This window comes from Hemitrygon akajei, chromosome 24 (assembly GCF_048418815.1).
Source record: "Hemitrygon akajei chromosome 24, sHemAka1.3, whole genome shotgun sequence".
NCBI classification, from domain to species: domain Eukaryota; kingdom Metazoa; phylum Chordata; class Chondrichthyes; order Myliobatiformes; family Dasyatidae; genus Hemitrygon; species Hemitrygon akajei.
In genome coordinates this window covers 22,064,893-22,089,277 of record NC_133147.1, presented here as the reverse complement: position 1 = coordinate 22,089,277, position 24,385 = coordinate 22,064,893, and the positions used below count along the sequence as shown (strand labels likewise).

The 24,385-nt window shown below is 43.6% G+C and overlaps 1 protein-coding gene across 3 annotated transcripts in view; it reads right to left on the bottom strand.

Annotated features, from left to right (window-relative positions):
• Positions 1–24,385, bottom strand: part of LOC140715956 (scavenger receptor cysteine-rich domain-containing protein DMBT1-like) — an 80,285-nt gene that overhangs the window by 9,735 nt on the left and 46,165 nt on the right. For all 3 annotated transcript variants that reach the window (XM_073028553.1, XM_073028555.1, XM_073028554.1), the window contains exons 12-16: positions 22,174–22,479; positions 20,384–20,686; positions 18,028–18,333; positions 17,065–17,379; positions 2,098–2,391 (exon numbers count right to left, since the gene is read on the bottom strand). In XM_073028553.1, the coding sequence (XP_072884654.1) occupies positions 2,098–2,391; positions 17,065–17,379; positions 18,028–18,333; positions 20,384–20,686; positions 22,174–22,479 (1,524 nt within the window). The remainder of the gene's footprint in view (positions 1–2,097; positions 2,392–17,064; positions 17,380–18,027; positions 18,334–20,383; positions 20,687–22,173; positions 22,480–24,385) is intronic.

The following is a 24,385-nucleotide window of genomic DNA, read 5'->3' as shown; positions in this document are numbered from 1 at the left end:
GTTGAAGGTTTGTAGTTCTGCAAACAGCATCTTGGATGACATTACGTGCGTGGAAATTTAAGTCATGTTCACATTTTCACAATGTTAATGATTGGATGGGACTGGTTATTCTGGTATTTCTCCATGCCATTCAAATACGTGGCTTAGTAGGATACATGCACTGTTTTATTAAAGCTGATCGTGTACTTCACTCTGGAGATGAAGGGGTTCGATTTCAAATGTCGACTGTCTAAGGGAAATTTGTCGCGGATGCGGTTTTTTCAACTCATTGAGTTCGAGCCGACCATCACAAATCATTCACGATAGTCTTTTTTTTTAATTATTCGGCCTATGTTCCTAGTTAGAACCTGGAGCTACTGGAGGAACTCCACAATGACACCGCGAAAATGTGTAAGCTACATCGTCAGTAGCAGAGAGAGACCAAGATTTATACTTGCTCTCTAACGCTGGGGGGCAGTGGTTCTACTACCTGTTATCCGGACCATTCTCGTTAGCAGATGATGGTCACCTGGTCCTACGTTGTGGCTGCAGAGAGGTTGAAATTGTCCACTGTATTATTCCAATTAAGTTGTGCCAGCCGGGAACGCTAAACTGGCATTGTATGCTGTAGGCCCAGAAAATGTGAGCAGTTGGACGAACTGGGGGGAAGGTATAGACTGTGTCTGATGTGTATCAATTCCAATGTAACGAGGAATTTGTGTGAGAGGAGGACTTGACTGGAAGAACAATGTTTCAGGTCTTATATGTTTTAACTATGACTTCGGTCTTGTGTGGCAAGCAATTGGAGAATAGAGAGACGAAAAGAAAACATGGATTAAAAAACCCATCATAGGATGACGAAGAGCAATATCTCCGGATAGCAACTAATATAGAGGACCGCGAGTTAGGGACTGACGATCCTTTGACCCAGGTTTATTCAGAGCAGGCAATTTGTAAACACAACGGAACAAAATGATTCACTGTTTGAACTCGCTGGATGAAGTAATTGCAAGTCGTATGATATGGCAGTTGTTCAACAAAACAGGTAATGAGTGCCTTGTTTGAAACTATGTCGTGAATCCTTTTGTTTCTTGTTTATTAATCGCCATTAAAACATATCGTTAACTGGGAGAAAAGTTATTGTCAGGTGTGTTTAATCATGTGTTGCATTTAGAAAGCAAAACAACGATTAGTTCATTTAAGGCCAATGGTCTTATTTAGTTGTGGTTCAAACACCAGTTTAACACAAGTGAATCCGCTACCACAAAGATGACTAGATAGTCTACAGGCAATATTGCACGTCCAAGAGGAAAAAAGTGTGGGCGTGGGCAACCATAAAATATTACCACTTCTAGATAGTTAGGGAGGAAGTGAACGTGAACGTACCGCTTGCAGAGTTAAGAGCCAGGAGGGATATCAGTGAAGAGTAACGGATTACAAGGGGATCACAGAGAGTGCAATACATGCGGATTGCGAAGAGTGGTGGCGGAGTTTGGGGTAACGATGCATTTGGTGATGGAATCCCCCTGAAGGTGGCGGAAGTTACTAAGAATTATGACTTCTATACGGCCTGGCGCTCATGTGGTGAAGGTGAACGTCAAGAGGAGCTTTATCCCTAAGGCGGCGGGACGTTTGGATGAGGGCCGATGTCAGAGGAAAGAAGGAGATCCGGATTATGGCAGAGTTAATGGTTAAGGAAGGTAAAATAGGTTATTTGATGAACGAGGATATCTCAGAAGTTCAGAAAAGGAAAAACTAATCCTGGGAACAGGTGAGGCGGAGACGGAGAAACTGAAAAAGTGAATGACATTTTTACAATTAATAAGTTGGGAAGAATTGTGGTCAAGATAGCAGTGAGAATCAGTAGGTTTATAAAGTATGCAAGTAGACAGTCTGTTACCAAACATGTCCACAGTGCGATCAAGAAGGGGTAGAGAGGACAGGTATTTAATAAAGGTGTCCCTTGAGAATATTCTGTACGGAAAAAGGAATGCTACTTTTCAAGTGACAGGAAAGAAAGAGTTAAAGTCACGGTAGACGTGATATCATAGTATGTATAGTCACGTATGGAGATATCGTCAAGATGTTTTTTTTTTTCAGAAGAACTGCCAATCTCACCTGATAATGTTAGTTTCAATGGGTCACTTGCTGATGACACAATCCACTGGTCTCCCGTTAAGTATGTATATCGACACGAATAGAATCCTTCATTATCCTCTCCAATCTCTTCGATGTGAAACGTCGCAGAGACGTCCTCGGGAGTCAGTTGCACGTGAGATAGGTAAACGCTGTTCCTTAAAAATTCCAATCTTTTGCTTGTATTATGTTTCTGTATTGTACATTTGAATGTGACGGACTCCCCTTTTTCAAAAACATCATAGTCTGGAGTCAACGACAATCTCGGCTTTGGACCTGGAGAATATTGACGGAAAATGATTCATCATGTTATTGGAAATAGGTTGCTGTTGTATGATGGAAATTCAGCAATTTGTCAGTTCTACTAACATCGGATTTAATCAATAGGATACTGTACATTTCCTGGTTGACTGATAACGCAACCATCTGTTTTTTTCCTACGTCGGCAAGACCAAGTCATTGAAAGGTAGATGAGAAAACAAACACACCAGTTCTCATCGATGGGTCAGTAGTGGTAAGCAGTTTGATGCTCCTGGTTGTCAACATGTCTCAGCATCTTTCCTGGGCCCAGGTCAAACTTTTACGAGTCAGATGCTTACCAATTTGACGACAGAATCAACATCGTGTTCTTTTTTAAATTATTGCCCCCATAGAAAGCGTTCTATATGGATGTATCACGGCTTGATATAGAAACATAGAAAATCTACAGCGGAATACAGGCCCTAGGTATTATCTAGGGTTACCCATTGTCCTCCATTTTCATAAGCTCCGTGTACCCATCCAGCAGTCTCAAAAGAGCCTATCACATCCGCCGTCTCCACCATCCCTGGCAGCCTATTTCACGCACTCAGCATTCTCTGCGTAAAAAAAACTTATTCCTGACATCTCCTCTGTACTTACTTCCATGCACCTTAAAACTGTGCCCACTCATGATAGCCGTTACAGCCATGGTAAAATAAAAACCTCTGACTATCCACACGATTAATGTCTCACATCATCTTCTACACTTCTATCTGGTCACCTCTCATCCTCCGTCGCTCCAAGGGGAAAAGGCCGAGTTTCCTCAACCTATTTTCATAAGGCATGTTCCCCAATCCAGGAAACATCCTTGTAAATCTCCTCAGTACCCTTTCTATGGTCTCCACATCCTTCCTGTAGTGAGGCGCCGAGAATCGAGCACAATAATCCAAGTGGGGTCTGAGAAGGGTCCTATATAGCTGAAACATTAACTCTTGGCTCTTAAACTCAATCCCATGGTTGATGAAGGCCAATGCACCGTATGGCTCCTTAACAACAGAGACAAACTGCGCAGCAGCTTTGAGTGTCCTATGGACTCAGAACCCAAGATCCCTCTGCTCCTCCACTTTCCCAAAGGTATGACCATTAATACTATATTCTGACATCATATATAACCTACCAAAATGAACCATCTCACACTACTCTGGGTTGAAATCCATTTGTCAATTCTCACAACAGTTTTGTATCCTATTGATGTCCCTCTGTAACCTCGGACAGTCCCCCACACTATTCACAACACCCTCAACCTTTATGTCATTGGCAGATTTACTAACCCATCTCTCGACTTCGTCATTCAGGTCATATATAAGAATCACTAAAAGAAGGGGTCCCAGAACAGATCCCTGAGGCGTACCACTGGTATACCGACTTCCGTCTGCAACCACTCTTTACCTGCTGTGGGCAAGACAATTCTGGATCTACAAAGAAATTTGCCCCTGGATCCTATGCCTCCTGACTTTCTCAATAAACCTTGCATGGTATCAAATGCCGTGCTGAAATACATATACACTACATCTACTGCTCTACCTTCATTAACCCGTTTAGTCACATTCTCAAAAAAAATCAATCAGGCTCGTAAGGCCTTTGACAAAGCCATGCTGACTATTTCTATTCTTATTATGCTTTTAAAGTGTTTATAAATCCAGCCTCTCAAGATCCTTTCCATCAATATACTAAACTCCGAAGTAAGACTCGCTGGTATGTAATTTCCTGGGCTATCTCTAGTTCTTTTCTTGAATAAGGGAACAACATCTGAAGCCCTCCAATCCATCGGAACCTCTCCCGTCTCCATTGATAATGCAAAGATCATTAGAAGACCCTCAGCAATCTCCTCCCTCGCCTACCATAGCAGCCTGGGGCACATCTCCTCCGGTCGCGGAGATTTTTCCAACTTGATGTTTTGCAAAAGCTCCAGCAATAACTCTTTCTCAATATCTATATGCTTAAGTTTTTCAATCCTCTGTAAGACATACCTACAATCGCTGAAATCCTTTTCCATCGTGAATACTGAAGCAAAGTTTTGATTAATTACCTCTGCTATCTCCTCCGGTTCCGTACACACATTTCCAATGCCACACTTGTTTGGTCCTATTTTCCTATGTCATATCGCTTTACTCTTCACATACTTTTCGAATGCCTTCGGATTTTCTTTAATACTGCTCGCCAAAGCCTTCTCCTGACCCATTCTGGCTATCGTAATTTCATTCTTAAGCTCCTTTCCGCTAGCCTTATAATCCTAGATCTCTATCATGACTTAGTTTTTTTGAATCTTTTGTAAGCTTCTCTTTTCTGCTTGACTGATTTTCAACAGCCTTTGTCCACCATGGTTCCTGAACCCTACCATCCTTCCCTTGACTCATTGCAAAGTACCTCTGCAAACCGCCACTGAAATATCCTGCGAACATTTGCCACACTTCTTCCGTATATTTCCCTGAGAACATCTGTTCCGAATTTATGCTGCCAAGTTCCTTCCTGATAGCATCATATTTCCCCTTACTCCAATTAAAAATTCTCCTAACTTGTCTGTACCTTTTCCCCTCCAATTCTCTGGTGAAAGAGAGAGAATTGTGATCACTATCTCTTAACTGCTCTCCCATTGAGAAACCTGAAACTGACCAGGTTAATTTCACAATACGAGAACAAGTACAACCTCTACTCTTGTAAGCTTATCTAAATACTGTGTCAGGAATACCTCCCTGAAGACTCCTAACTACCTCGACACCATCTAAACCGCTGGCTCTGTAGAGATGCCAATCAATATCTGGGAAATTAAATTCTCCCACCACAACAACACTGTTATTATTGCAACTTTCCAGAAGCTGCCTCCTTATTTGCTCCTTTAGCTATTGGATGGTAAATAAAAACACCCAGAGAGTTATTGACACATTCCTGTTTCTAACTTGCACCCATAGAGTCCAGTAGACGATCGCTTCATGGCTTCCTCCTTTTATGCAGCCGTGACGCTATCTCTGATCAACAGTCCCACGCACCCAAGTATTTTGCCTCCCTTCCTCTCCTTTCTGAAACATCTAAAGCCTGGCACGCTCAGTCACTATTTCTGCCCCTGAGCCATCCAAGTCTCTGTAATGGCCACAACATCATAGCTCCAAGTACTGATCCACGCTCGAAGCTGATCCGCTTTGTTCATTATACTCCTAGTATTAAAGTAAACACATCTCAAACCATCGTTCGGTGCGTTTCTCTTTTCTATCACTTGCCCATCCTCCATCTCGCACTGTCTCCAAGCTTTCTCTATTTGTGAGCCAAATTCATCTTCCTCCTTCTCTTCAGTTCGGTTTCCACCCTCCACCCTCCCCCCCCCCCCCCCCAGCAGTTCTAGTTTAAGTTTTCCCCAATAGCCTTAGCAAACCTCCCCACCAGGATATTCAACCCGTCCTTTTTGTACAGGTCATACCTGCCCCAAACGTTTTTCCAATGATCCAGAAATCTGAATATCTCCCCCTGCTCAAATCCCTGAGCCGCGCATTTATCCTCCACCTCACTCTATTCCTATAATCCCTGTCGTGTGTCACATGCAGTAGTCTGGAGGTTGCTAACTTTGACGTCCTACTTCTCAACTTCCTTTCTAACTCTCTGTAGTCTGTATTCAGGACCTTCTCTCTTTTCCTACCTCTGTCATTGATACCAATATGTACCACTACCTTTATCTGTTCATATGGAAATGATCTCCAAGTGACCGCAAGAAACTGGAATGATTTAGGCAAAGATCGGTCTATTAGGGAAGCAATCCTCCCCTCTATTGGCTGTACCCAATCTTATTGTTTCATCAGTGAAGCAACAAGCACAATCAAAGACACGAGCATCTGTGTATGTCCTATCGTCTCCCCTCTCCATTTGAGTAGAAGCACGTACAACTAGGATCAAGTGCGGCATATATCCCGCCATTGTCAGTTGCTTGATGGGATCACTTGAAATATAAAATAGTTAGTTGACCTCACAAACTACATCATTATGATCTTCCACTTTATTGTTTATCTGTACTGCATTTTCTCTGTAGCTTTTATACTTCATTCAATGTTTTTATTATATTTAACTTATTCTAGCTCGGAGCACGATGCAATGAACTAATCTGTACCAAGAGAATGCAAGGCAACTTTTTCTTTGTACCTTTGTACATGCAACAATATAAATCGATAGCAATACAAATAAAAAAAAACGATTGTGCGGATTTTGACTTCGCAATTTCCTTGTAACTTCACACCTTCTCCATTCCATCCTCAGTTCTATCCACCTGACCTACATAGGCCCTGTCAGATATGTCCTGCTTTCCAGTTTCTCCAGCGAATAATCTCCATCCCCCGACCACACGCGCAGGTGCATACTACACCTGCCCATTACTTACAAGATTTTAAAAATTGTGCTTTTCCCGCTCTGCTCTCATTCCTACTGGATCCGTCTTTATTAATTCTTTTTCATCTTACTTCCACACCATATTCTACCACGTTTCTACCACTATTTATACCGCCCAACATTTATGCCTAACTTCAGCGTTTTTTTCCTGCCAGAGTCGATTTTCCAATCACTTCCTGTCCTGCAACTGGATACGCCCATCGCTGACCAGCACTGCACAACCTTTTGTCTTTTCTGATCAATAGCTATATGATTCTTTTTTACTCCAGTACATGGGTTTCGAAACGTTGACTGCAATTCCCTCCAGCGATGCTGAGTTACTTTACCGCTTTGTCTATTGCACACTGTTGCACAAAATATCGAATCTGTGCTTCTCTCTGAAAATATTGTCTGACCCACTGGGCTTCGCCAGCAACTCGTTTATTTTTTTCTTTGTCACGAACTTGGATTGTGATGTATGTTAATTTATGTTATGTAATGTAATGTCGATATGGGGAACAATGCAATCAGGAGAAAAATATATCCGTCACACTGCCTCTTTTTCAGAAAGGTATGATGTAGTCTGACATTTTCCTTGTGAATTTATCAGATCTGAATTTCATTTGCGATGGCCCGGCATAAGTCAGTCTTTCCCTGTTCCTCTCCCTCTCTCCTTCTCCCTCTTGCTATCTCTCCGTCTCTATCTCTCTCTGTCCCTCTCTCTACGTCTCTCCCTCTCCCTCTTCTGCTCCTCTCTCAATCTCTCTCCCTCGCACCCTCTCTCCCCCTCTCGGACAGCAACAGGGCCGATGACTTTAGCAGTGAGAAAGGGGCCGACGAAGCGGAAGCTGAGCTTGCGGGAATCTACCTTGAGTGAGAGGTCTCGGGCTGAAAGCCACATGCGCTGTCCGTGGTGGAAACGTGGAACGATGGTTGTAAGCTTGACGCTTGATGCTAGTAGAGGCACGGTGAAGGGCGTAGCGAGCGCTCCTCCACGTACGCTGACAACGGCGGATGAATGCCTCGGCAGATGGAAAGCCGACCTCCTCCTCCTGGGCAGGGAACACTGGAAATTGGTAACCAAGGCAGCACTCGAAAGGGGACAGACCGGTGAATCAGGACGAATGAGAGTTCATGGTGTACGCGGTCCAGGGTAGCTGTTGACTCCACACAGAGGGGTTCTGGGAGACCAGACTTCGTAGTACTGCCTCTAGCTGTTGGTTGGCCCGCACGGTATGGCCATTAGTCTCTGGGTGGAATCCTGAAGACAGACTCCCAGAGACACCCAGAAGATTACAGAATCACTTCCAGAAATTGAATGCGAATTGAGATTCCATATCTGACACAACAACTACAGATAAACTATGGAATTTTAAAAAAAAATGCAGTACTCGTAATTTCGCTGATTCTTTGGCAGAGGGGAGTTTATGTAAAGGAATGAAATGTACAGACTTGGAGAAACAAGCAACTACTGTGAGAATGGTGGTGTCACCATCTGATGCGGCAGGATGACCGGTGCGAAAGTCCAATGCAATGTGGGACCAGCCTCTCTTGGGAATACAGTGGCATGCAAAACTTTGGGCAACCCTCGTCAAAATTTCTGTTACTGTGAATAGTTAACTGAGTAGAAACATAGATAACCTACAGCACAATACAGGTCCTTCGGCCCATAAAATTGTGCCGAAGATGTCTCTATCTTAGAAAATACTAAACTTGCACATAGCCTTCTATTTTCCTAAGCTCCATGGACCTATCCAAAAGTCTCTTAAAAGCCCCTATCGTATAACCCTCCACCACCCTTGCCGGCAGCCCATTTCACGCACTCACCACTCTCTGAGTAAGCTGAACCTACTCCCCAGCACCTTAATCCTGTGTTCTCTTATGGCAACCATTTCAGCCCTGGGAAAAAGCCTCTGACTCTTCACACGATCAATGCCTCTCATCACCGTATGCACCTCTATCACATCAACTCTCATCCTCCGTCGCTCCAAGGAGAAAAGACCGAGTTAACTCAACCTATTCTCATAAGGTATGCTCCCAAATCCAGGCAACATCCTTGTAAATCTCCTCTGCGCCCACATCCATCCTGTAGTGAGGCGACCAGAACTAAGCATAGTACTCCAAGTGGGGTCTGACCAGGGTCCTATATAGTTGCAACATTACCTTTCGGCTCCCAAATTCAATTGCACGATTGATGAAGGTCAATACACCGGATGCCTTCTTAACCACTGAGTCAACCTGCCCAGCTGTTTTGAGCGTCCTATGGACTCAGACCCCAAGATCCCACTGATCCTCCACACTGCCAAGAGTCTTACCATTAATACTATATTCTGCCATCATATTTGACCTGCCAAAATGAAGCACTTCACACATATCTAGGTTACATTCCATCTGCCACTTCTCAGCCCAGTTTTGCATCCTATCAATGCCTCGCTGTAACCTCTGACAGCCCTCCACAGTATCCACAGCACCTCCAATCTTTGTATCATCAGCAAACTTACGAAACCATTCCTCCACTTCCTTATTCAGATCATTTATAAAAATCATGAAGAGTAAGGGTCCCAGAACAGATCCTTGAAGCACTCCACAGGTGCCCGACTTCCATGCAGAATATGACCCGTCTACAACCACATTTTGTCTTCTGTGGGCAAACCAGTTCTGGGTCCACAAAGCAATGTCTCCTTGAATCTAAAGCCTGCTTACTTTCTCAATGCCTTGCATAGTGCATCGTAACAAATGCCTTACAGAAATCCATATGCACTACATCTACTGCTCTTCCTTCATCAATGTGTTTAGTCACATCCTCAAAAAATTCAATGAGGCTTGTAAGGCACGACGTGCCCTTGACAAAGCCATGCTGACATTTCATACTCATATGATACCTCTCCAAATGTTCATAAATCCTGCCTGTCAGGATCTTTTCCATCTACTTACCAACCACTGATGTAAGATTCACTGGTCTATAATTTCCTGAGCTATGTCTACACCCTCTCTTGAATAAAGGAAAAACTTCTGCAACCCTCCAATCCTCCGGAACCTCTCCCGTCCTCATTGATGATGTAAAGATAATCGTCAGAGGCTCAGCAATCTCCTCCCTCGCCTCTCACAGTAGGCTGAGGTACATTTCGTCCGGTCCCGACGATATATCCAACTTGATGCTTTCCAAAAGCTCCAGCACATCCTTTTTCTTAATATCTGTATGCCTAAACGTTTCGGTCTGCTGCAAGTCAGCACTACAATCACTAAGATCCTTTGCCAAGGTGAATATTGAAGTAAAGTATTCATTAAGTACCTCTGCAATTTTCCCCAGTTCCATACACACTTTCCCACTGTCACACTTGATAGATCCTATACTTTCACGTCTTATCCTCTTTCCCTTCACATACTTGTAGAATGAATTGAGGTTTACCTTAATCCTGCCCGCCAAGGTCTTCTCATGGCCCCTCCTGACTCTCCTAATTTCCTTCTTAAACTCGTTCCCATTATCCTTATTATCTTCTAGATTTCGAACATTACCTAGCTCTCTGAACCTTTTGTAAGATTTTCCTTTCTTCTTGACTAGATTTATTACAGCCTTTGCACACCACGGTTCTTGTACCCTACCATAACTTCCCTGTCCCATTGGAACATACCTATACAGAATCTGTTTCCAATTTAAGCCCCCAATTTCCCGCCTGATAGCCTCATAATTCCCCTTAATCCAATTAAACGCTTTTCTAACTTGTCTGTTGCTGTCTCTCTCCAATGCTATTGTAAAGGAGTTAGAATTATGAGCACTATCTCCAAAATTCTTTCCCACTGAGAGATCTGACGCCTAACCAGGATCATTTCCCAATACCAAATAAAGTACCGCCGCTCCTCTTGTAAGCTATCTGCATACTGTGTCAAGAAACCTTCCTGAACACACCTAACAGACCCCTTCCATCTAAACCCCTTGCCAATCGATATTTGGGAAATTAAAATCTCCTATCACGACAACTCTATTATTATTATTACTACACCTTTCCAGGATCTGTTTCCTTATCTGTTCCTCTATATCCCTGTTACTATTAGGCGGCCTATTAATAACACCCAGTAAAGTTACTGACCCCTTCCTGATCCTAACCTCCACCCACAGAGACTCCGTAGATAATCCCTCCATGGCGTCCGCCTTTTCTACAACTGTGAAACTATATCTGATCAACAGTGTCACGCCCCCACCTCTTTTGCCTCCCTGCTTGTCCTTTCTGAAACATTTAATCGCGGCACTTGTAGTAACCATTCTTCTCCCTGGGCCATCCAGGTCTCTGTAATGGCCACGACATCATATCTACAAGTACTGATCCTCGCTTTAAGCTCTTCTGCATTGTTCACAACACTCTTTGCGTTAAAATAGATGCCTCTCAAACTTTCAGTCTGAGCGCGTCCCTTCTCTTTCACCTACCTATCCTCCCTCACACACTGTCTACAAGATTTCTCTATTTCTGAGTCAACCTCCTCAACCCAGTCTTTTCAGTTCGGTTCCCATTCCCAACCATTCTAGTTTGAAATCTCCCCAGAAGTCTTAGAAAACCTCCCCGGTAGGATATTGGTCCCCAGGGATTCAAGTGCAACACGTCCTTTTTGTACAGATCACATCTTCCCCATAAGAGGTCCCAATGATCCAGAAATCTGAACCCCTGCCGCTTGAGGAAGATGAGATTATCTCCAAAAGTCATAAAGATAAAACATATTTTTTCAGCACTTAAGCACGATTAGTGTATTATTTTTGATTTGTACAATTTTAGAGTGAAAAAATGTAAGTGCACCATGCAAAGGTTTTGGCACCCCAAGACATTTGAGCTCTCAGATAACTTTTACAAATGTTTTCACACCTTAATTAGCCTGTCAGGGCTATGGCTTGTTCACAGTCATCATTAGGAAAAGCCAGGTGATGCAAATTTCAAAGCTTTATAAATAACCTGACTCCTCAAACCTTGTCCCAACAATCGGAAGCCATGGGCTTCTATAAGCAGCGACCTAGCACCCTGAAAATTAAAATAAATGAGGCCCACAAAGCAGGAGAAGGCTACAAGTAGATAGTAAAGCGTTTTCAATTAACCGTTTCCTCAGTTGGTAATGTAACTAAGAAATGGCAGTCAAAAGGATGGGTGGAGGTCAAGTTGAGGTCTGGCAGACCAAGAAAACTCTCCAAAAGAACTGCTCGCATGATTCCTAGAAAGGCAAATCAAACGCCCCGTTCGACTGCAAAAGACCTTCAGGAAGATTTAGCAGACTCTGGAGTGGTGGTGCACTGTTTTACTGTGCAGCGACACCTGCACAAATATGACCTTCATGGAAGAGTCATCTGAAAAAAACATTTCCTTGGTCTTCACCACAAATTACAGAGTCAGATGTTTGCAAAGGAACATCTAAACAAGCCAGATGTATTTTGGAAACAAGTCCTGTAAACTGATGAAGTTGAAATAGAACTTTTTGGCCGCAATGAGCAAAGGTATGTTTGGAGAAAAAAAGGGTGCAGAATTTCATGAAAAGAACACCTCTTCAACAAGATCACGGGGGTGGATCTATTCTGGAAGCAAACATCACACCGCCTGTAAAAAAGCTGAAGATGAAACGAGGATCGCTTCTACAACAGGATAATGATCCTAAGCACACCACAGAATCCACAGTGGACTACCTCAAGAGGCACAGTCTGAAGGTTTTTCCATGGCCGTCACGGTCCCTCGACCACGGACCATCATGAAAAAACTGTAGATAGACTCCACAAGAGCAGTGCATGCAAGACGGCCCAAGAATCTTACAGAACTAGAAGCCTTTTGCAAAGATGAATGGACGAAAATCCCCCCAAAAAGAATGGAAAGACTCTTGGCTGGCTACAGAAAGCGTTTACAAGCTGTGTTACTTGCCAAAGGGGGTGTTACTAAGTACTAGCCATGCAGGATGCCCAAACCTTTGCTTCGGACCCTTTTTCTTTTTTTTTTGTTATTTTGAAAATGTAAAATATGGAAATTTTTTTAAAAAGTAAGCCTGCTTAAAATATTAATGAAATGCGTCATCTTTAACTTTATGCCTTTTGGAAATCAGGTAATATTTTACTCGCTTAGCTATTCACAGTAACAGAAATTTTGACCAAGTGTGCCCAGATTTTGCATGCCACTGTAGACAGGTGTTGTAACAGACCGGCAGGTGACTGGTTAGAGTTCTTGCCTTGAGCACAGGCCGATCAGATTGAGACAAAATTGCAAATGTCAGCTTCCATGGAGGGCCACCAGAACCGCCGACTGATGAAGGACTCAGTACGCTTCATTCCAGGGTAACAGGATAACAGGCAAAACTGTGCTCACTGCAATACCTGTGAGCGGACGGAGATGGGAACATAAACACGGTACGTGGCGCATTGACTAGGGGCTACCTCGCTCTGTTGAGCAGCTTGCATTATGTCCCATTGCGCTGCACCCACGAGACAGTGAGGATGCCCTCTGGTGTCTCAGGGGTCTCAGTGTGAAGAAATCTACAGGAGAGGGCATCAGGCTTTCTATTCTTGGAATTGGGGCAGAAGAACAGAGTAAAATTGAATCCTGAGAAACGCAGAGACCAACGAGCTTGACAGGAGTTCAGACACTTGGCCGTACGGATATATTCCAGATTCTTGTGGTCAGTCCAGACTATCAATGGCACCTTTGCTGCCTCCAACCAATGCCTCCACACCTCAAGGGCTAGCTCACAGTCAGCAGCTCCCGTTTCCCGACATCGTAATTCCGCTCTGTGGGAGTGAGGCGGTGAGAGATGAAGGCGCAAGGGTGGATGAAGGTCCTGGATGTGTGGCGGAAGGATGAGTGAGTAAGTTTGCGGATGACACGAAGATTGGAGGAGTTGTGGATGGAGCTGCAAGTTGTCGAAGGTTACAAGAGGATATAGACAGGCTGCAGAGTTGGGCAGAAAAATGGCAGATGGAATTCAATCCGGACAAGTGTGAGGTGATGCATTTTGGAAGGACAAACCAGAAGACTGAGTACAAGATTAATGGTGTGGATGAACAAAGGGACCTTGGGATTAAAATCCATACATCCCTCAAGGTCGCTGCGCAGGTTGATAGGGTAGGTAAGAAGGCCTGTGGGATGCTCGGCTTCATTAACAGGGGTATTGAGTTCAAGAGTAGAGAGTTCATATTGCAACTCTACAAATCTCTGGTGAGACCGCACGTAGAGTATTGTGTTCATTTCTGATCACCTCATTATAGGAAGGATGTGGAAGCTATGGAGAGGGTGCAGAGGAGATTTACCAGGATGTTGCCTGGTTTAGAGAACAAGTCATATGAAGCAAGGTTAGCAGAGCTGGTACTTTTCTCTTTGGAGAATAGAAGAATGAGATGGGACTTCATAGAGGTCTACAAGATTATGAGAGGCATAGATAGGGTGACTAGTCAGTACCTGTTTCCCAGGGCACCAATAGTAAACACAAAAGGGCATATATACAAAATTAAGGGCGGGAAGTTTAGGGGAGACATCAGGAGTAGGTTTTTTACACAGAGGGTTGTGAATGCCTGGAATGACTTGTCAGGGATGATGGTGCAGGCTAAAACATTTGGGGTATTTAAGAGCCTCTTGGACAGGCCCATGGATGAAAGAAAAATAGAGGTTTATGCGATAGTGTGGGTTTAGTACTTTTTTTAAAGGATTATAGGAGTCGGCACAACATGGAGGGTTGAAGGGCCTTTACTGTGCTATAATGTTCTATGGTTCTTTAGGTGTACCTTTTCATCCTTGGCCAAGTGTTGAGAGAGAACAGTTCCTATACCAATATCAAACGGATCGACCTCCAAAATGATCTGCCGGTCGATGTCGGGTTGAATCAGGATGAGGTAGAGGTGAAATGTTCCTTCAGGTCAGAGAACGGTTTTTCAGCAGCAGGGGACAAGTAGAGTCTGACAGTAGGTGAAGTAAGAGCAGTGAGTGGTGCAGCCAATATAATGAGAGGCGTCGTAACTCCCGACGAGTCGAAGGTTTGGGCCATTCGGACACCGCCTTGGCCGGAGGCAGCAGCGGAGTAAGACGGCCAGATGATGTGTGCAGCTAGAGACTCTTAAATTTAGTTACTCAGGGCTTCTGTTTCAGGTACGGACAGGGGGCCGCTTGTGGGATATGTGCCAGGCAAGAGGTCAATGGCACAAAATCGGTCGGACGACGAGGCGGTAGGGAAATGGCCCGCGACTTGCTAAACACAGATTTGAGGTCCATGTATTCAGGATGGATGGCATTAAGGTCCCTAAGTTCCAGGGGGAGATCTGGGATTGGTGACAAGGGGACCTGAGCATGACGGAGGCAATGGGAGTGACAAAATGGGCTCCAGCCTACTGTCTTGCTACTGAGCCATTCAATGGGGTGGTTCTATTTAACCATGGATGGCCCAGGACAATGGGAACTTGAGGAGAGTCAATAACATAAAGGGTTAACTGTTCATGATGGTTGCCAGATAAACTAAGACTCGCCGGGGCCATGACATGAGTGATGTTAGCGAATCTCTGACCGTTCAAGGCGTTGTCCAGCAATGGTGACTGGAGAGAAGACGTGGGTTATTCACACTGGGCAGCCAAACCGGAATCGATAAAACACCCCTCCGCACCGGAATAAATCAAGATGGAGACTGCTTGCCGTTGGACGCCCCACTCCAGAGAAGCAGGTATGAGAGTGAATGGCGTCGAGGGGCGCTGGACAGGGGTCACGCTTACCAGTACTCCTCATCCTACTTCTGAGCACTTGGCTTTTACTGGGCAGTTGGAGATGAAGTGGTCTGGTTGGCCAAAGTACAGTCAGGAACGGATGCTTATTCTTCTTTATCAGTCATTCGGTGTCAGGCGAGTATAGTCAACCTTCATAGCTTCAGGCTCTGGAACTAGAATTGCTCTTGGGGGCGAACAGCAGGGCACAGTAGACTGACGAGGAGCTTGGAACTCACCCAATGCCCCCAGGGACGCTCCGAAACCCTTCCCTCTACGGCGCTGCTGAAGGCGAACATCAATGCGGAAGGCGAAATCCACTAGGGTTTCAAAGGTGGCAGGAAGGTCCTGAGTGCCCAATTCATCTTTGATGTCTTCGGAAAGGCCATTCAGGAAGGTGTCGTATTGTGCCTCCGAGTTCCAGCCGCTAGAGGTGGCTCGGGGTCGGAACTCTGTGGCGTTATCTGACGTAGATCTGCAACCCCTGGTGCATGAGCAACATTTCATGGTCAGCGTCTCTTGCATGTTTGGAGCGATCAAACACTTTTCTGAACTCCTCAGAAAATAAATGAAAACTGATTCAGAAAGGCGAGCCTATCTCCAGCCGGCTGTTCCCCATTCTCTCGCCCGACCGGACAGTTGAGTGATGACGTAAAACACCTTGGCTCAATCAGTCGGAAAGGCTGTCGGTTGTTAATCAAAAATGAGGGTGCACTGGGAGGGAAAAGAGCGGCAGGAACCGGTCTCACCTGGGTACTTTTGTGGAGGAAGCAGTAAAGGCTCTTGGACAGGAGGAGCAAGAGGAAATGCGGAGAATGTTGATGACGCTCTAGGGCAGCTGGAGTGACTGTGTCTGGGCCACAAGGTCAGCTGCATTGGCAGAAAGCGACTCCACTGCCCTGAACACGGATTCCAGCTGGTTCTGGTGTCTCCCGAGCTGCACTCTCTGTTGTTCCAGGACAGCTCTCAGACGCCCGGGGTCTGTGGATCCATTCTGGCCAGATTGCACAGTCAGGACGCTGAAGCAGTGAACCAATCGCAAACCAAGTACTGTGCGTACTGTTGTATTTCCTGAGTAGCAAATCCAAAAGGGCAACAAAGTCGGCGTCAAAGTTCAAGCGGAGATCAAAAATTCCAGGTAAGCCCAAAAATCAGAATCGGGAAACTGGTAGAGTCGCTATTCGGACTAACAGAGTTCAGATATGAATGCTGTAAAGGCTCAACAAAACTCACTGGCACAATCTGGCAACAAACAGGTAAAAACACAGGACTAAAATACACTCAGCAATAAACAGAAGCAGATGATAGGTGGAGCACAATGAGACAAACGTAGCAGGAAAATACGTAATAATGATAAAACAGGTGAGAGGCGGGGAACTCAGCAACACAGGGGCCGGAGTAGAGCATGAAAACAAACAAGAGCACTTGGCAACCACAATATCACATACTGATGGCTAGGGGGAAAACACACAAAAACACAAAAGATCTACTGGAGATACTGACAAATTGATTATATGTGCAACACTTGAAACTTTGAAGGATAATTAGTTTCAACCATTCAAACACTTCAACAGGATGAAACGTTGAGGTGTTTTGTTCCTTACCTGAACAAATTACACCAGCGTCCTCATTGTGGTTACAGTTATGTTGGCCCCAATGGCGAGAAGGACATTGCCAAAGAAACAATTCCGTCCCTTGGCAGTTCAAATCGTCCAGGATTATAGGACCCGTCCCTTTGCCGAAATACGCGTTACTCTTTGCTGATATAGCGTGCCCGCATCCAAGCTCTCTGCAGACAATATGGGCATCTTCAACTTGCCATTGGTCATCGCAGACGGTACCCCACATTTTGTTGTTCAATACTTCCACTCTACCTGAGCAAGCATGACTTCCGTTTAGCAGCCGGATTTCTACTCGTTCTGTTAAACAGAAGTATATAATAAAAATCTTGTTTTATTCAAGTGCGTTGGCATTCATTCTATTGACTCACCGTTCTATCATTTTTCATATTTTATTGAATCCAACTGTAACTATCTTGTAATGAACAACGAAAGCTCTCTTGTGCAGAGATTAGGTAGCCGACTTCTCTTTTTTGACAATGAATAATGAAAGTATATCTCTTAATATGATGGAAAAATGTGTGAGGATTCTGAAATCTGGAATCAAAATAAAACTGCTATTATAAATATTAATGTTTTTTTTTTCTAGTTTGAGTCATAACCATGACAATCCAATTTGATATCCATTTTCCATTCTTTGAAATGTTTGTATTAAGTATCAAACATGATGGTACAGAATGATCATCCAGTTACGAGTCCACTCTGCATAAAGCCATAGCAGCTCCACTATGATATACAACTTAACAGTACGTTCATTCTAAATCGCCCGATTTCAGACTGAAGTAGGCTATCTTTCGAGCTTCATATCAGGTTTGTTTTCACCAATTTGACCGTAATTCATTAGACTGCAGCACCCATATCCTTCCCCAGAAGTAGAAGGCATTGCAACTATTTGAGTCATAATCAAATGCAGAATCCCAATAAAATTGCTTGAAATTTTCCGCTCACCCGCAACATCTATCGCCACGAAGTTACTGTAGCTGGAGTTGAACACCCTGCCGTTTATTTCTGTTTCATAAATGCAGGTATAGTTTCCGCTATCAGTCACGGTGACGTTCGCAATTCGGAACTCAGCGCCATGGTTTGCCCATTGCGTGGGTACCCAGTCCATTCCTGTATCCTTGCCATCCTTAATTAAGCGAAACATACGTGTCGTATAATACTCGGGAGCAATGCAGGTGATTCGAACACTTTTTCCTTGGACGTACAAACCAAACATTGTCGTCAGGGTGAGCTTCGCACCCTCTGGTTTGCCTGAAAATGTGACAAAATCAACAGTGGAACTATGCGCTTTTTGACAATGCTCACAAAGCCAACAATGATTAAAATTTACAACACTCTTGTTACACTCATTTTAAATATTTATATCTCCCCAATATATGGTCCCAAGCTTAGACGTGAATCGAGTAGGGTTGGGCATCAAGCTAACAAACCCATCCCGTAAAAATCCAGAGCTTCAAAAACGCCAACAGTAACTTTAAAATTCAGCATCCTTAGGAGAGAAAGGATATTTGAAGATGAGTACCACCTGGAGTCAAATTAAAAGACAGGCCCGGGGCAGAGGACTCTGCCGAGTTGCTACCCCTCTAAGGGTGATGAGCTTAAGTAAGTATAACTATTTGTCGCGACGCCTGTTATCACATTTCGAAGGCTGTAATGAAAAATAATCACTGTATAAGGTCATAGCGACAAACTGACATTAGACTGAGTGGTGAGTGTGTATTCTCTATATTTTGAAGCTCCTGAATTCCTACCTGAAATGTAGGCATTTATTTCCTTCAACAAATGTTGCTAGACTCATTGTGTTTCTCCAACATATTGTAAGTTTGTTTAGCAAACACAAGGAAATCGGCTGATGCTGGAAATTAAAACAACACACACAAAATGCTGGTGGAAAACAGCAGACCAGGCAGCATCTATAAGGAGAAGCACTGTCGACGTTTCCGGCCGAGACCCTTCGTCAAGAGGGTCCTTCGTCCTGACGAAGGGTCTCGGCCCGAAACGTCGACACTGCTTCTCCTTATAGATGTTGCCTGGCCTGCGGTGTTCCACCAGTTTTTAGCGTGTGTTGTTGTAAGTTTGTTTGTTGTTTTTTTTTTTTTGGCTCAGAATTCGAGTATCTGCTCTCTTTACGTGTATTTCTCATATTGTAAATTGAGAAAGCACGCTAAAGAGTTCTGCCCTCAAATAGTTGTTAAACTTATTTGAAACTACAACACGGCTAATAAAGAAGTAGAGTTTGACGGCAAAATTATTGTTGCTGCATTTAAGATTTGCAGAATTTAAGTGGCAACAATCATATTAGATGGGAACAAGCCTCTGGTATCAAAATTTTAAAATAAGTCTCCAAATACTGTGTTTCTGTGTAACTGCATTCTACCGGACAGAAAGGCTGTATAGCAATGTTAAATCAGCTCAACGCATCGCCGGCACGATCCTTGGCGTCAACAAGAATATATATGCGGAAAGGTGCCGGAAAATGGCCAGCAACATCATGAAGGATCCCACCCACGCTGCTCGTAGACAGTTTTTTAACAGTAATATCCAAACCAAGACCACCGGACTCAAATGCAGTTACATCGCCAAGCAGTAAGGCTGATCAACTCCTCCAGCTGCCTGTCACATCTCTCATAATTCTGCCTTCTTCTACTACGCATAGTGCTTTACCCTTATATTTTTTCTTCATCTTTCCTGCTTATCCCCTCCCTGCTTCCCCTCCCCCACCCCTTGATCTTTCCTCTCATTAGTCTTTCAACTGGTACCTACCAGCTTTCTCTCACACACACCCCACCTTCTTTATAGGGCCCCTGCCCCCTCCTTCTTCACTCTTGACGAAGGGTGTCGGCCCGAAACGTTGACTGCTCGTTTCCACGGATACTGCCCGTGCTGATTTCCTCCAGCGTGTTGTACGTGTTGCTTTGATCAACACCTCCACCCGCTAACACACCACTGTAACCCCTCCCACCCTAACCAACATTACTTTATCATTTACTGTTACTGCTTCAGTGCTACCTTATGTACAGGCGCTATTGTGCCTAGCGCCGCTTTATGGAATTACAATTAATCTATGGACATACCCTATCTTGTGTATATATTTTATTGTTTCTCTTTATCTTATTGGATTTTGCATGCTTTTTTCGATCCAGGCTAGCAATTATAAAGTTATTGTTTAAACTTATGCACTGCAGATAATATTAAACAAACTTGAATCTTGAAATACAGTAAAGGTGCGTTTAAATTTACGTAGCAAGAAACAAAAATAACTGTATCAACATATAGTCATGGAGTAAAAATATTCACTTACGTGTCAAAGTTATGTTGAGCCATTCACTGCGAGCTGACGTGTAATGTCTGCCTGATATGTCTGTTTGGTAAATACAGCTGTAAGACCCTTCTTTGCTACTGTCCATTTGGCTAACTTTCAGAACCGTAGTCCAATTTGAGATTGGGCCAATCGACGTAATAACGTTGGCGCTACCCGATTTGTAGAGAGAGAACCTGATGTTCGTATATACCTTGGGGGCTGTACATTCGATAGCAGCATCCTGGCCCTGTAGGTACTGACCAAATGGCCGATTCAGGGAAACCTGTGGACTCTGCAGCTCGGCTGGAACACAAATACAATTGATCTGCTGAAAATAGATAGGTTAATTTGCATGTTTGCATACAAAGAACGCAAGTACGTTCCTACGTTTAGTCCATACATTGGAGCTGAAAAGAGCGTTGGAAATATATAATATAAATTGAAATATCACGGAAAGTAACAGAATTTCCCAGAAGGTCAAACAACATATGAGGGAAAGGAAGAACATTCAGCTCATCATCAGAATACCCCGGACATATTCCATCTGAACTGCTTTTCATCTCGCAGATAGGAGATAACCCGCAGAGAGTTGTCAATGTTTTCTAATGCTATTTCCGTTCTGTAGTAACTGTGTTTTTTATTCTGATCACTGCTGCCATTAATGCTTTGGTACCACGAATTAACTCTAAAATTAAGTGCTGCTTTCGCCGTGATTGGGGGTGGGGGGAAACATTGGAGGCAGTTTTGCGAGCCTGGAAAACGGCGAATTTCCTAAGTTCACCCGGTGAGCCATACCTTACACTGCTGAAGGGGTTATCTGATTTTGTTTCATCACAATTAACACATGGCCAATAACTGGAATGTGAAACTCAAATATATGTATATATATATATATATTTGACGTAACAGATATATCATTACCGAGTACCTGTGGAACTTCCTTTTAGAGTCCGAAAATAGTTTTCCAATTTTTCTGGTAAGATCAATGGAGTGGATTATTTCAAAGAAAACAATAGCGAATACTACAATTGGATGGGGAGGAGGGTTAATTCTGAGAAACTGCAGACCAATTTGTTCTAACGGGAAACACGTTACACGCTATTAGAATGTGCAAGCACTTCAGTGTCGATTGCGCTCAATCTGTTCCTATATCTAAACTATTGTGGCCAGGCTGTGTAAATATTCCACCGTACTTAGGGGAAAGAACAAGTGGTAAGCATTCTGTCGCTGAGATCCTTGTTCAACATTATGTTCATGTCACATAGATCAACTTACTGGCAGGTAGCGCCCAATACTAAAAAAAATCAATGACTAATGGTTGCATGAACATGCCGCATTTCTTAAAATATTATCGGTTATCATTGACTCATTTCTCCCATATTCGTCAAATATTTAACTATAATTTGGTGTTCACTTTATGAGTGGTGATTCATATGTTCGTGGCCTAAGGGAGAAGGAGATTAGTTATCAACTTCAAACTTTCTGTATAATCACTCAAAGAGTGGACCTGCATGCGCATGCGACTATATGAGCTGTATAACTCATCTCTTTCTACCTTAGGCCACGAACTTATCAATGACATATCTGTAGACACTTTCTGGAGGTCCAAGATTCGTATGCTCCACGACCGCTGGACTAAGTGTGTAAATGTAGGAGGGGACTATGTTGAAAAAATAAATGTGCTAGGTTTTCTAAAATTGACTCATTCTACGTTAGGCAACGAACATATCAATGACCCCTCGTAATATATCATAGCCATTCGTACCTCGAAGAAAATTCATAGCACTTACTAGATACAGTCAGTCTTGTTCGGTCACTCTGGGTTGAGTTATATAGCTTCCCCGATCTTTTAATTTGGTACACGCAAATATAATCTCCCTGGTCTTTGGGCCGTATGTCTTTAAGGTACAAAATCCTGGAGAATCCCGGTGTCTTCGCAACGGCTGCGGTGACATAGGCACTGTTTTCCACCTTGGACAGGATAAAAGTCACACCTATGTAGGCACTTTGCGCCGAGCACCTGACACCCACCGTCTCGCCTATTGAGAATACGCCAGATGACCTCAACATTTCCACTTTTGGCTTTGGTGGTTTATCTGGTGAGGAGGAAAAAATAAAATGTAAGTATTAGTTACCCTTATTCAACGGTTAGTCAGTATAGTGATGACTCTGAAGAAACACGTTACCTCTTTGCAAAAAAGATATTTCGACACAGAGCCGCACATAAAGAGTTGGAGGAACTCAGTCCAGTCATTTGCAGGAGGCTCCAGATTCCAGCATATGTAATGCCTTGTTACCCCAATGCCGACACATCAGCCATGTTTCATAATATAACCCTCACACCTTATTTTATCTGAGCTCAACAACTATGTATATTTGCTACTGTTCTTCCTGTAATAAGCGCATTCCATTGTGTAAAACATTACTCTCTGGCCACGGGAATACCAAACTAAAATTCTGAACCATGCACCGCGACGCTGTTAATAGATCCTCTCCCTTGTTCCTTGACTAGACAGCATTTCAGTAAATTGGATCACTTGGTGGTCCTTCTGCTATAGAAAGTATTCAAAGGTTTGGATGTAATTTCGAATGTTCACAGACTTTTAAGGAAGTGGTGGTAGTCTCTTGCTTTCTTCAGAATTCCACTTACGTGCTCGCAGCTCGTCGCTGTAGACAGATTGCTATGCAATTGCTTTAAGCCATGGACCCAGCCGTAGTGGATCTGAAAATTACACCATTAATGTTGTGGACATTATTAAAGCAGTTGTAGACGAGTGTGTTCCCACAAAAATCATTCGTAGTCTTCCACAATCAGAAGCCCTGCCTGAACAATAGGAACCGTAATCTGTTGAGAATCAGATTAGAATCATTCAGGACTAGTGACCAAGAACGATAAAAGAGGTCCACGTACGACCTCCAGAGAGCCATCTCACTGATCAAGTGGCAAATCCGCAGTAAACTTGTATCATCGAAGGATGCTCGACAGATGTGGCAGGTCTTGAATGCTATCACCTGCTGTAAAGTTAATTCAAGCAACATAAGCAACAACTGGGCTTTAATTGCAGATGAACTCAATGCGTTCTCTGTTCGATTTGGCCGTAGAAAATGGACGAACCATCACGAACTATCACAAATCCCGATGTTCCTGTGATCTCAGTCCATGAGGACGAAGTGCAAGCTGCATTCAGGAGGGTGAACCCACGTAAACTACGAGATATAATAAGAATGACCTGGGCTGATCAACTGGCTGGATTTGTGACCTCTCGCTTCCGAAGTCTAAAATACTCATCTGCACCACACATGCTACAAATATACTACTGCCTGTGAAGAGCGTGGCGAACTACGCGATGAATATCATCCAGCTGTACTGATGAAATTCTTTGAGATGCTAGCGATGAAGCATATCAACTGCAGCCTGAGAGGTGAGTTAGATCCTCTCCAATTTGCCTAAGGTCACACAGTGGATGCACTATCACTGGCTCTTTACTCAACCCTGGAACACCTGGACTTCATCGACTACCACTCAGTATCCAAAACGAATCATTATGCTCCAAAACTTTAGGCTCAATATCTCCTTGTGCGATTAGGTCCCGGGTTTCCTGACTTGCAGACCTCATTCAGTTCGGATTAGCAACAACATCTCCTTCACGATCTCCATCAACACAGGTGCACCACAAGGATGTGGTTCAGCACTGATCCGATGCTTATTCAGGTTTGCAGAAGACATCACTGTCGTTGATCGAATTAAAGGAGGCGGTGAATGAAAATATAATACTAAAATTTAAAATCTGGTTGAGTGGTGTCATAAGAACTACAACTTGCTCAGTGACAGCAAGGCTAAACAGCTGTTTATTAACTCCAAGAGAAAGAATCTGATTTCTTGGGAAATCAGAGTGAGGGAGTGTCAACAACTTAATATTCCTCGGTGTTACTATTTCAGACGACCTGTCCTACTACCAGCACGTAAATGTAATTACGAAGAAACCACGACACCACCACCAC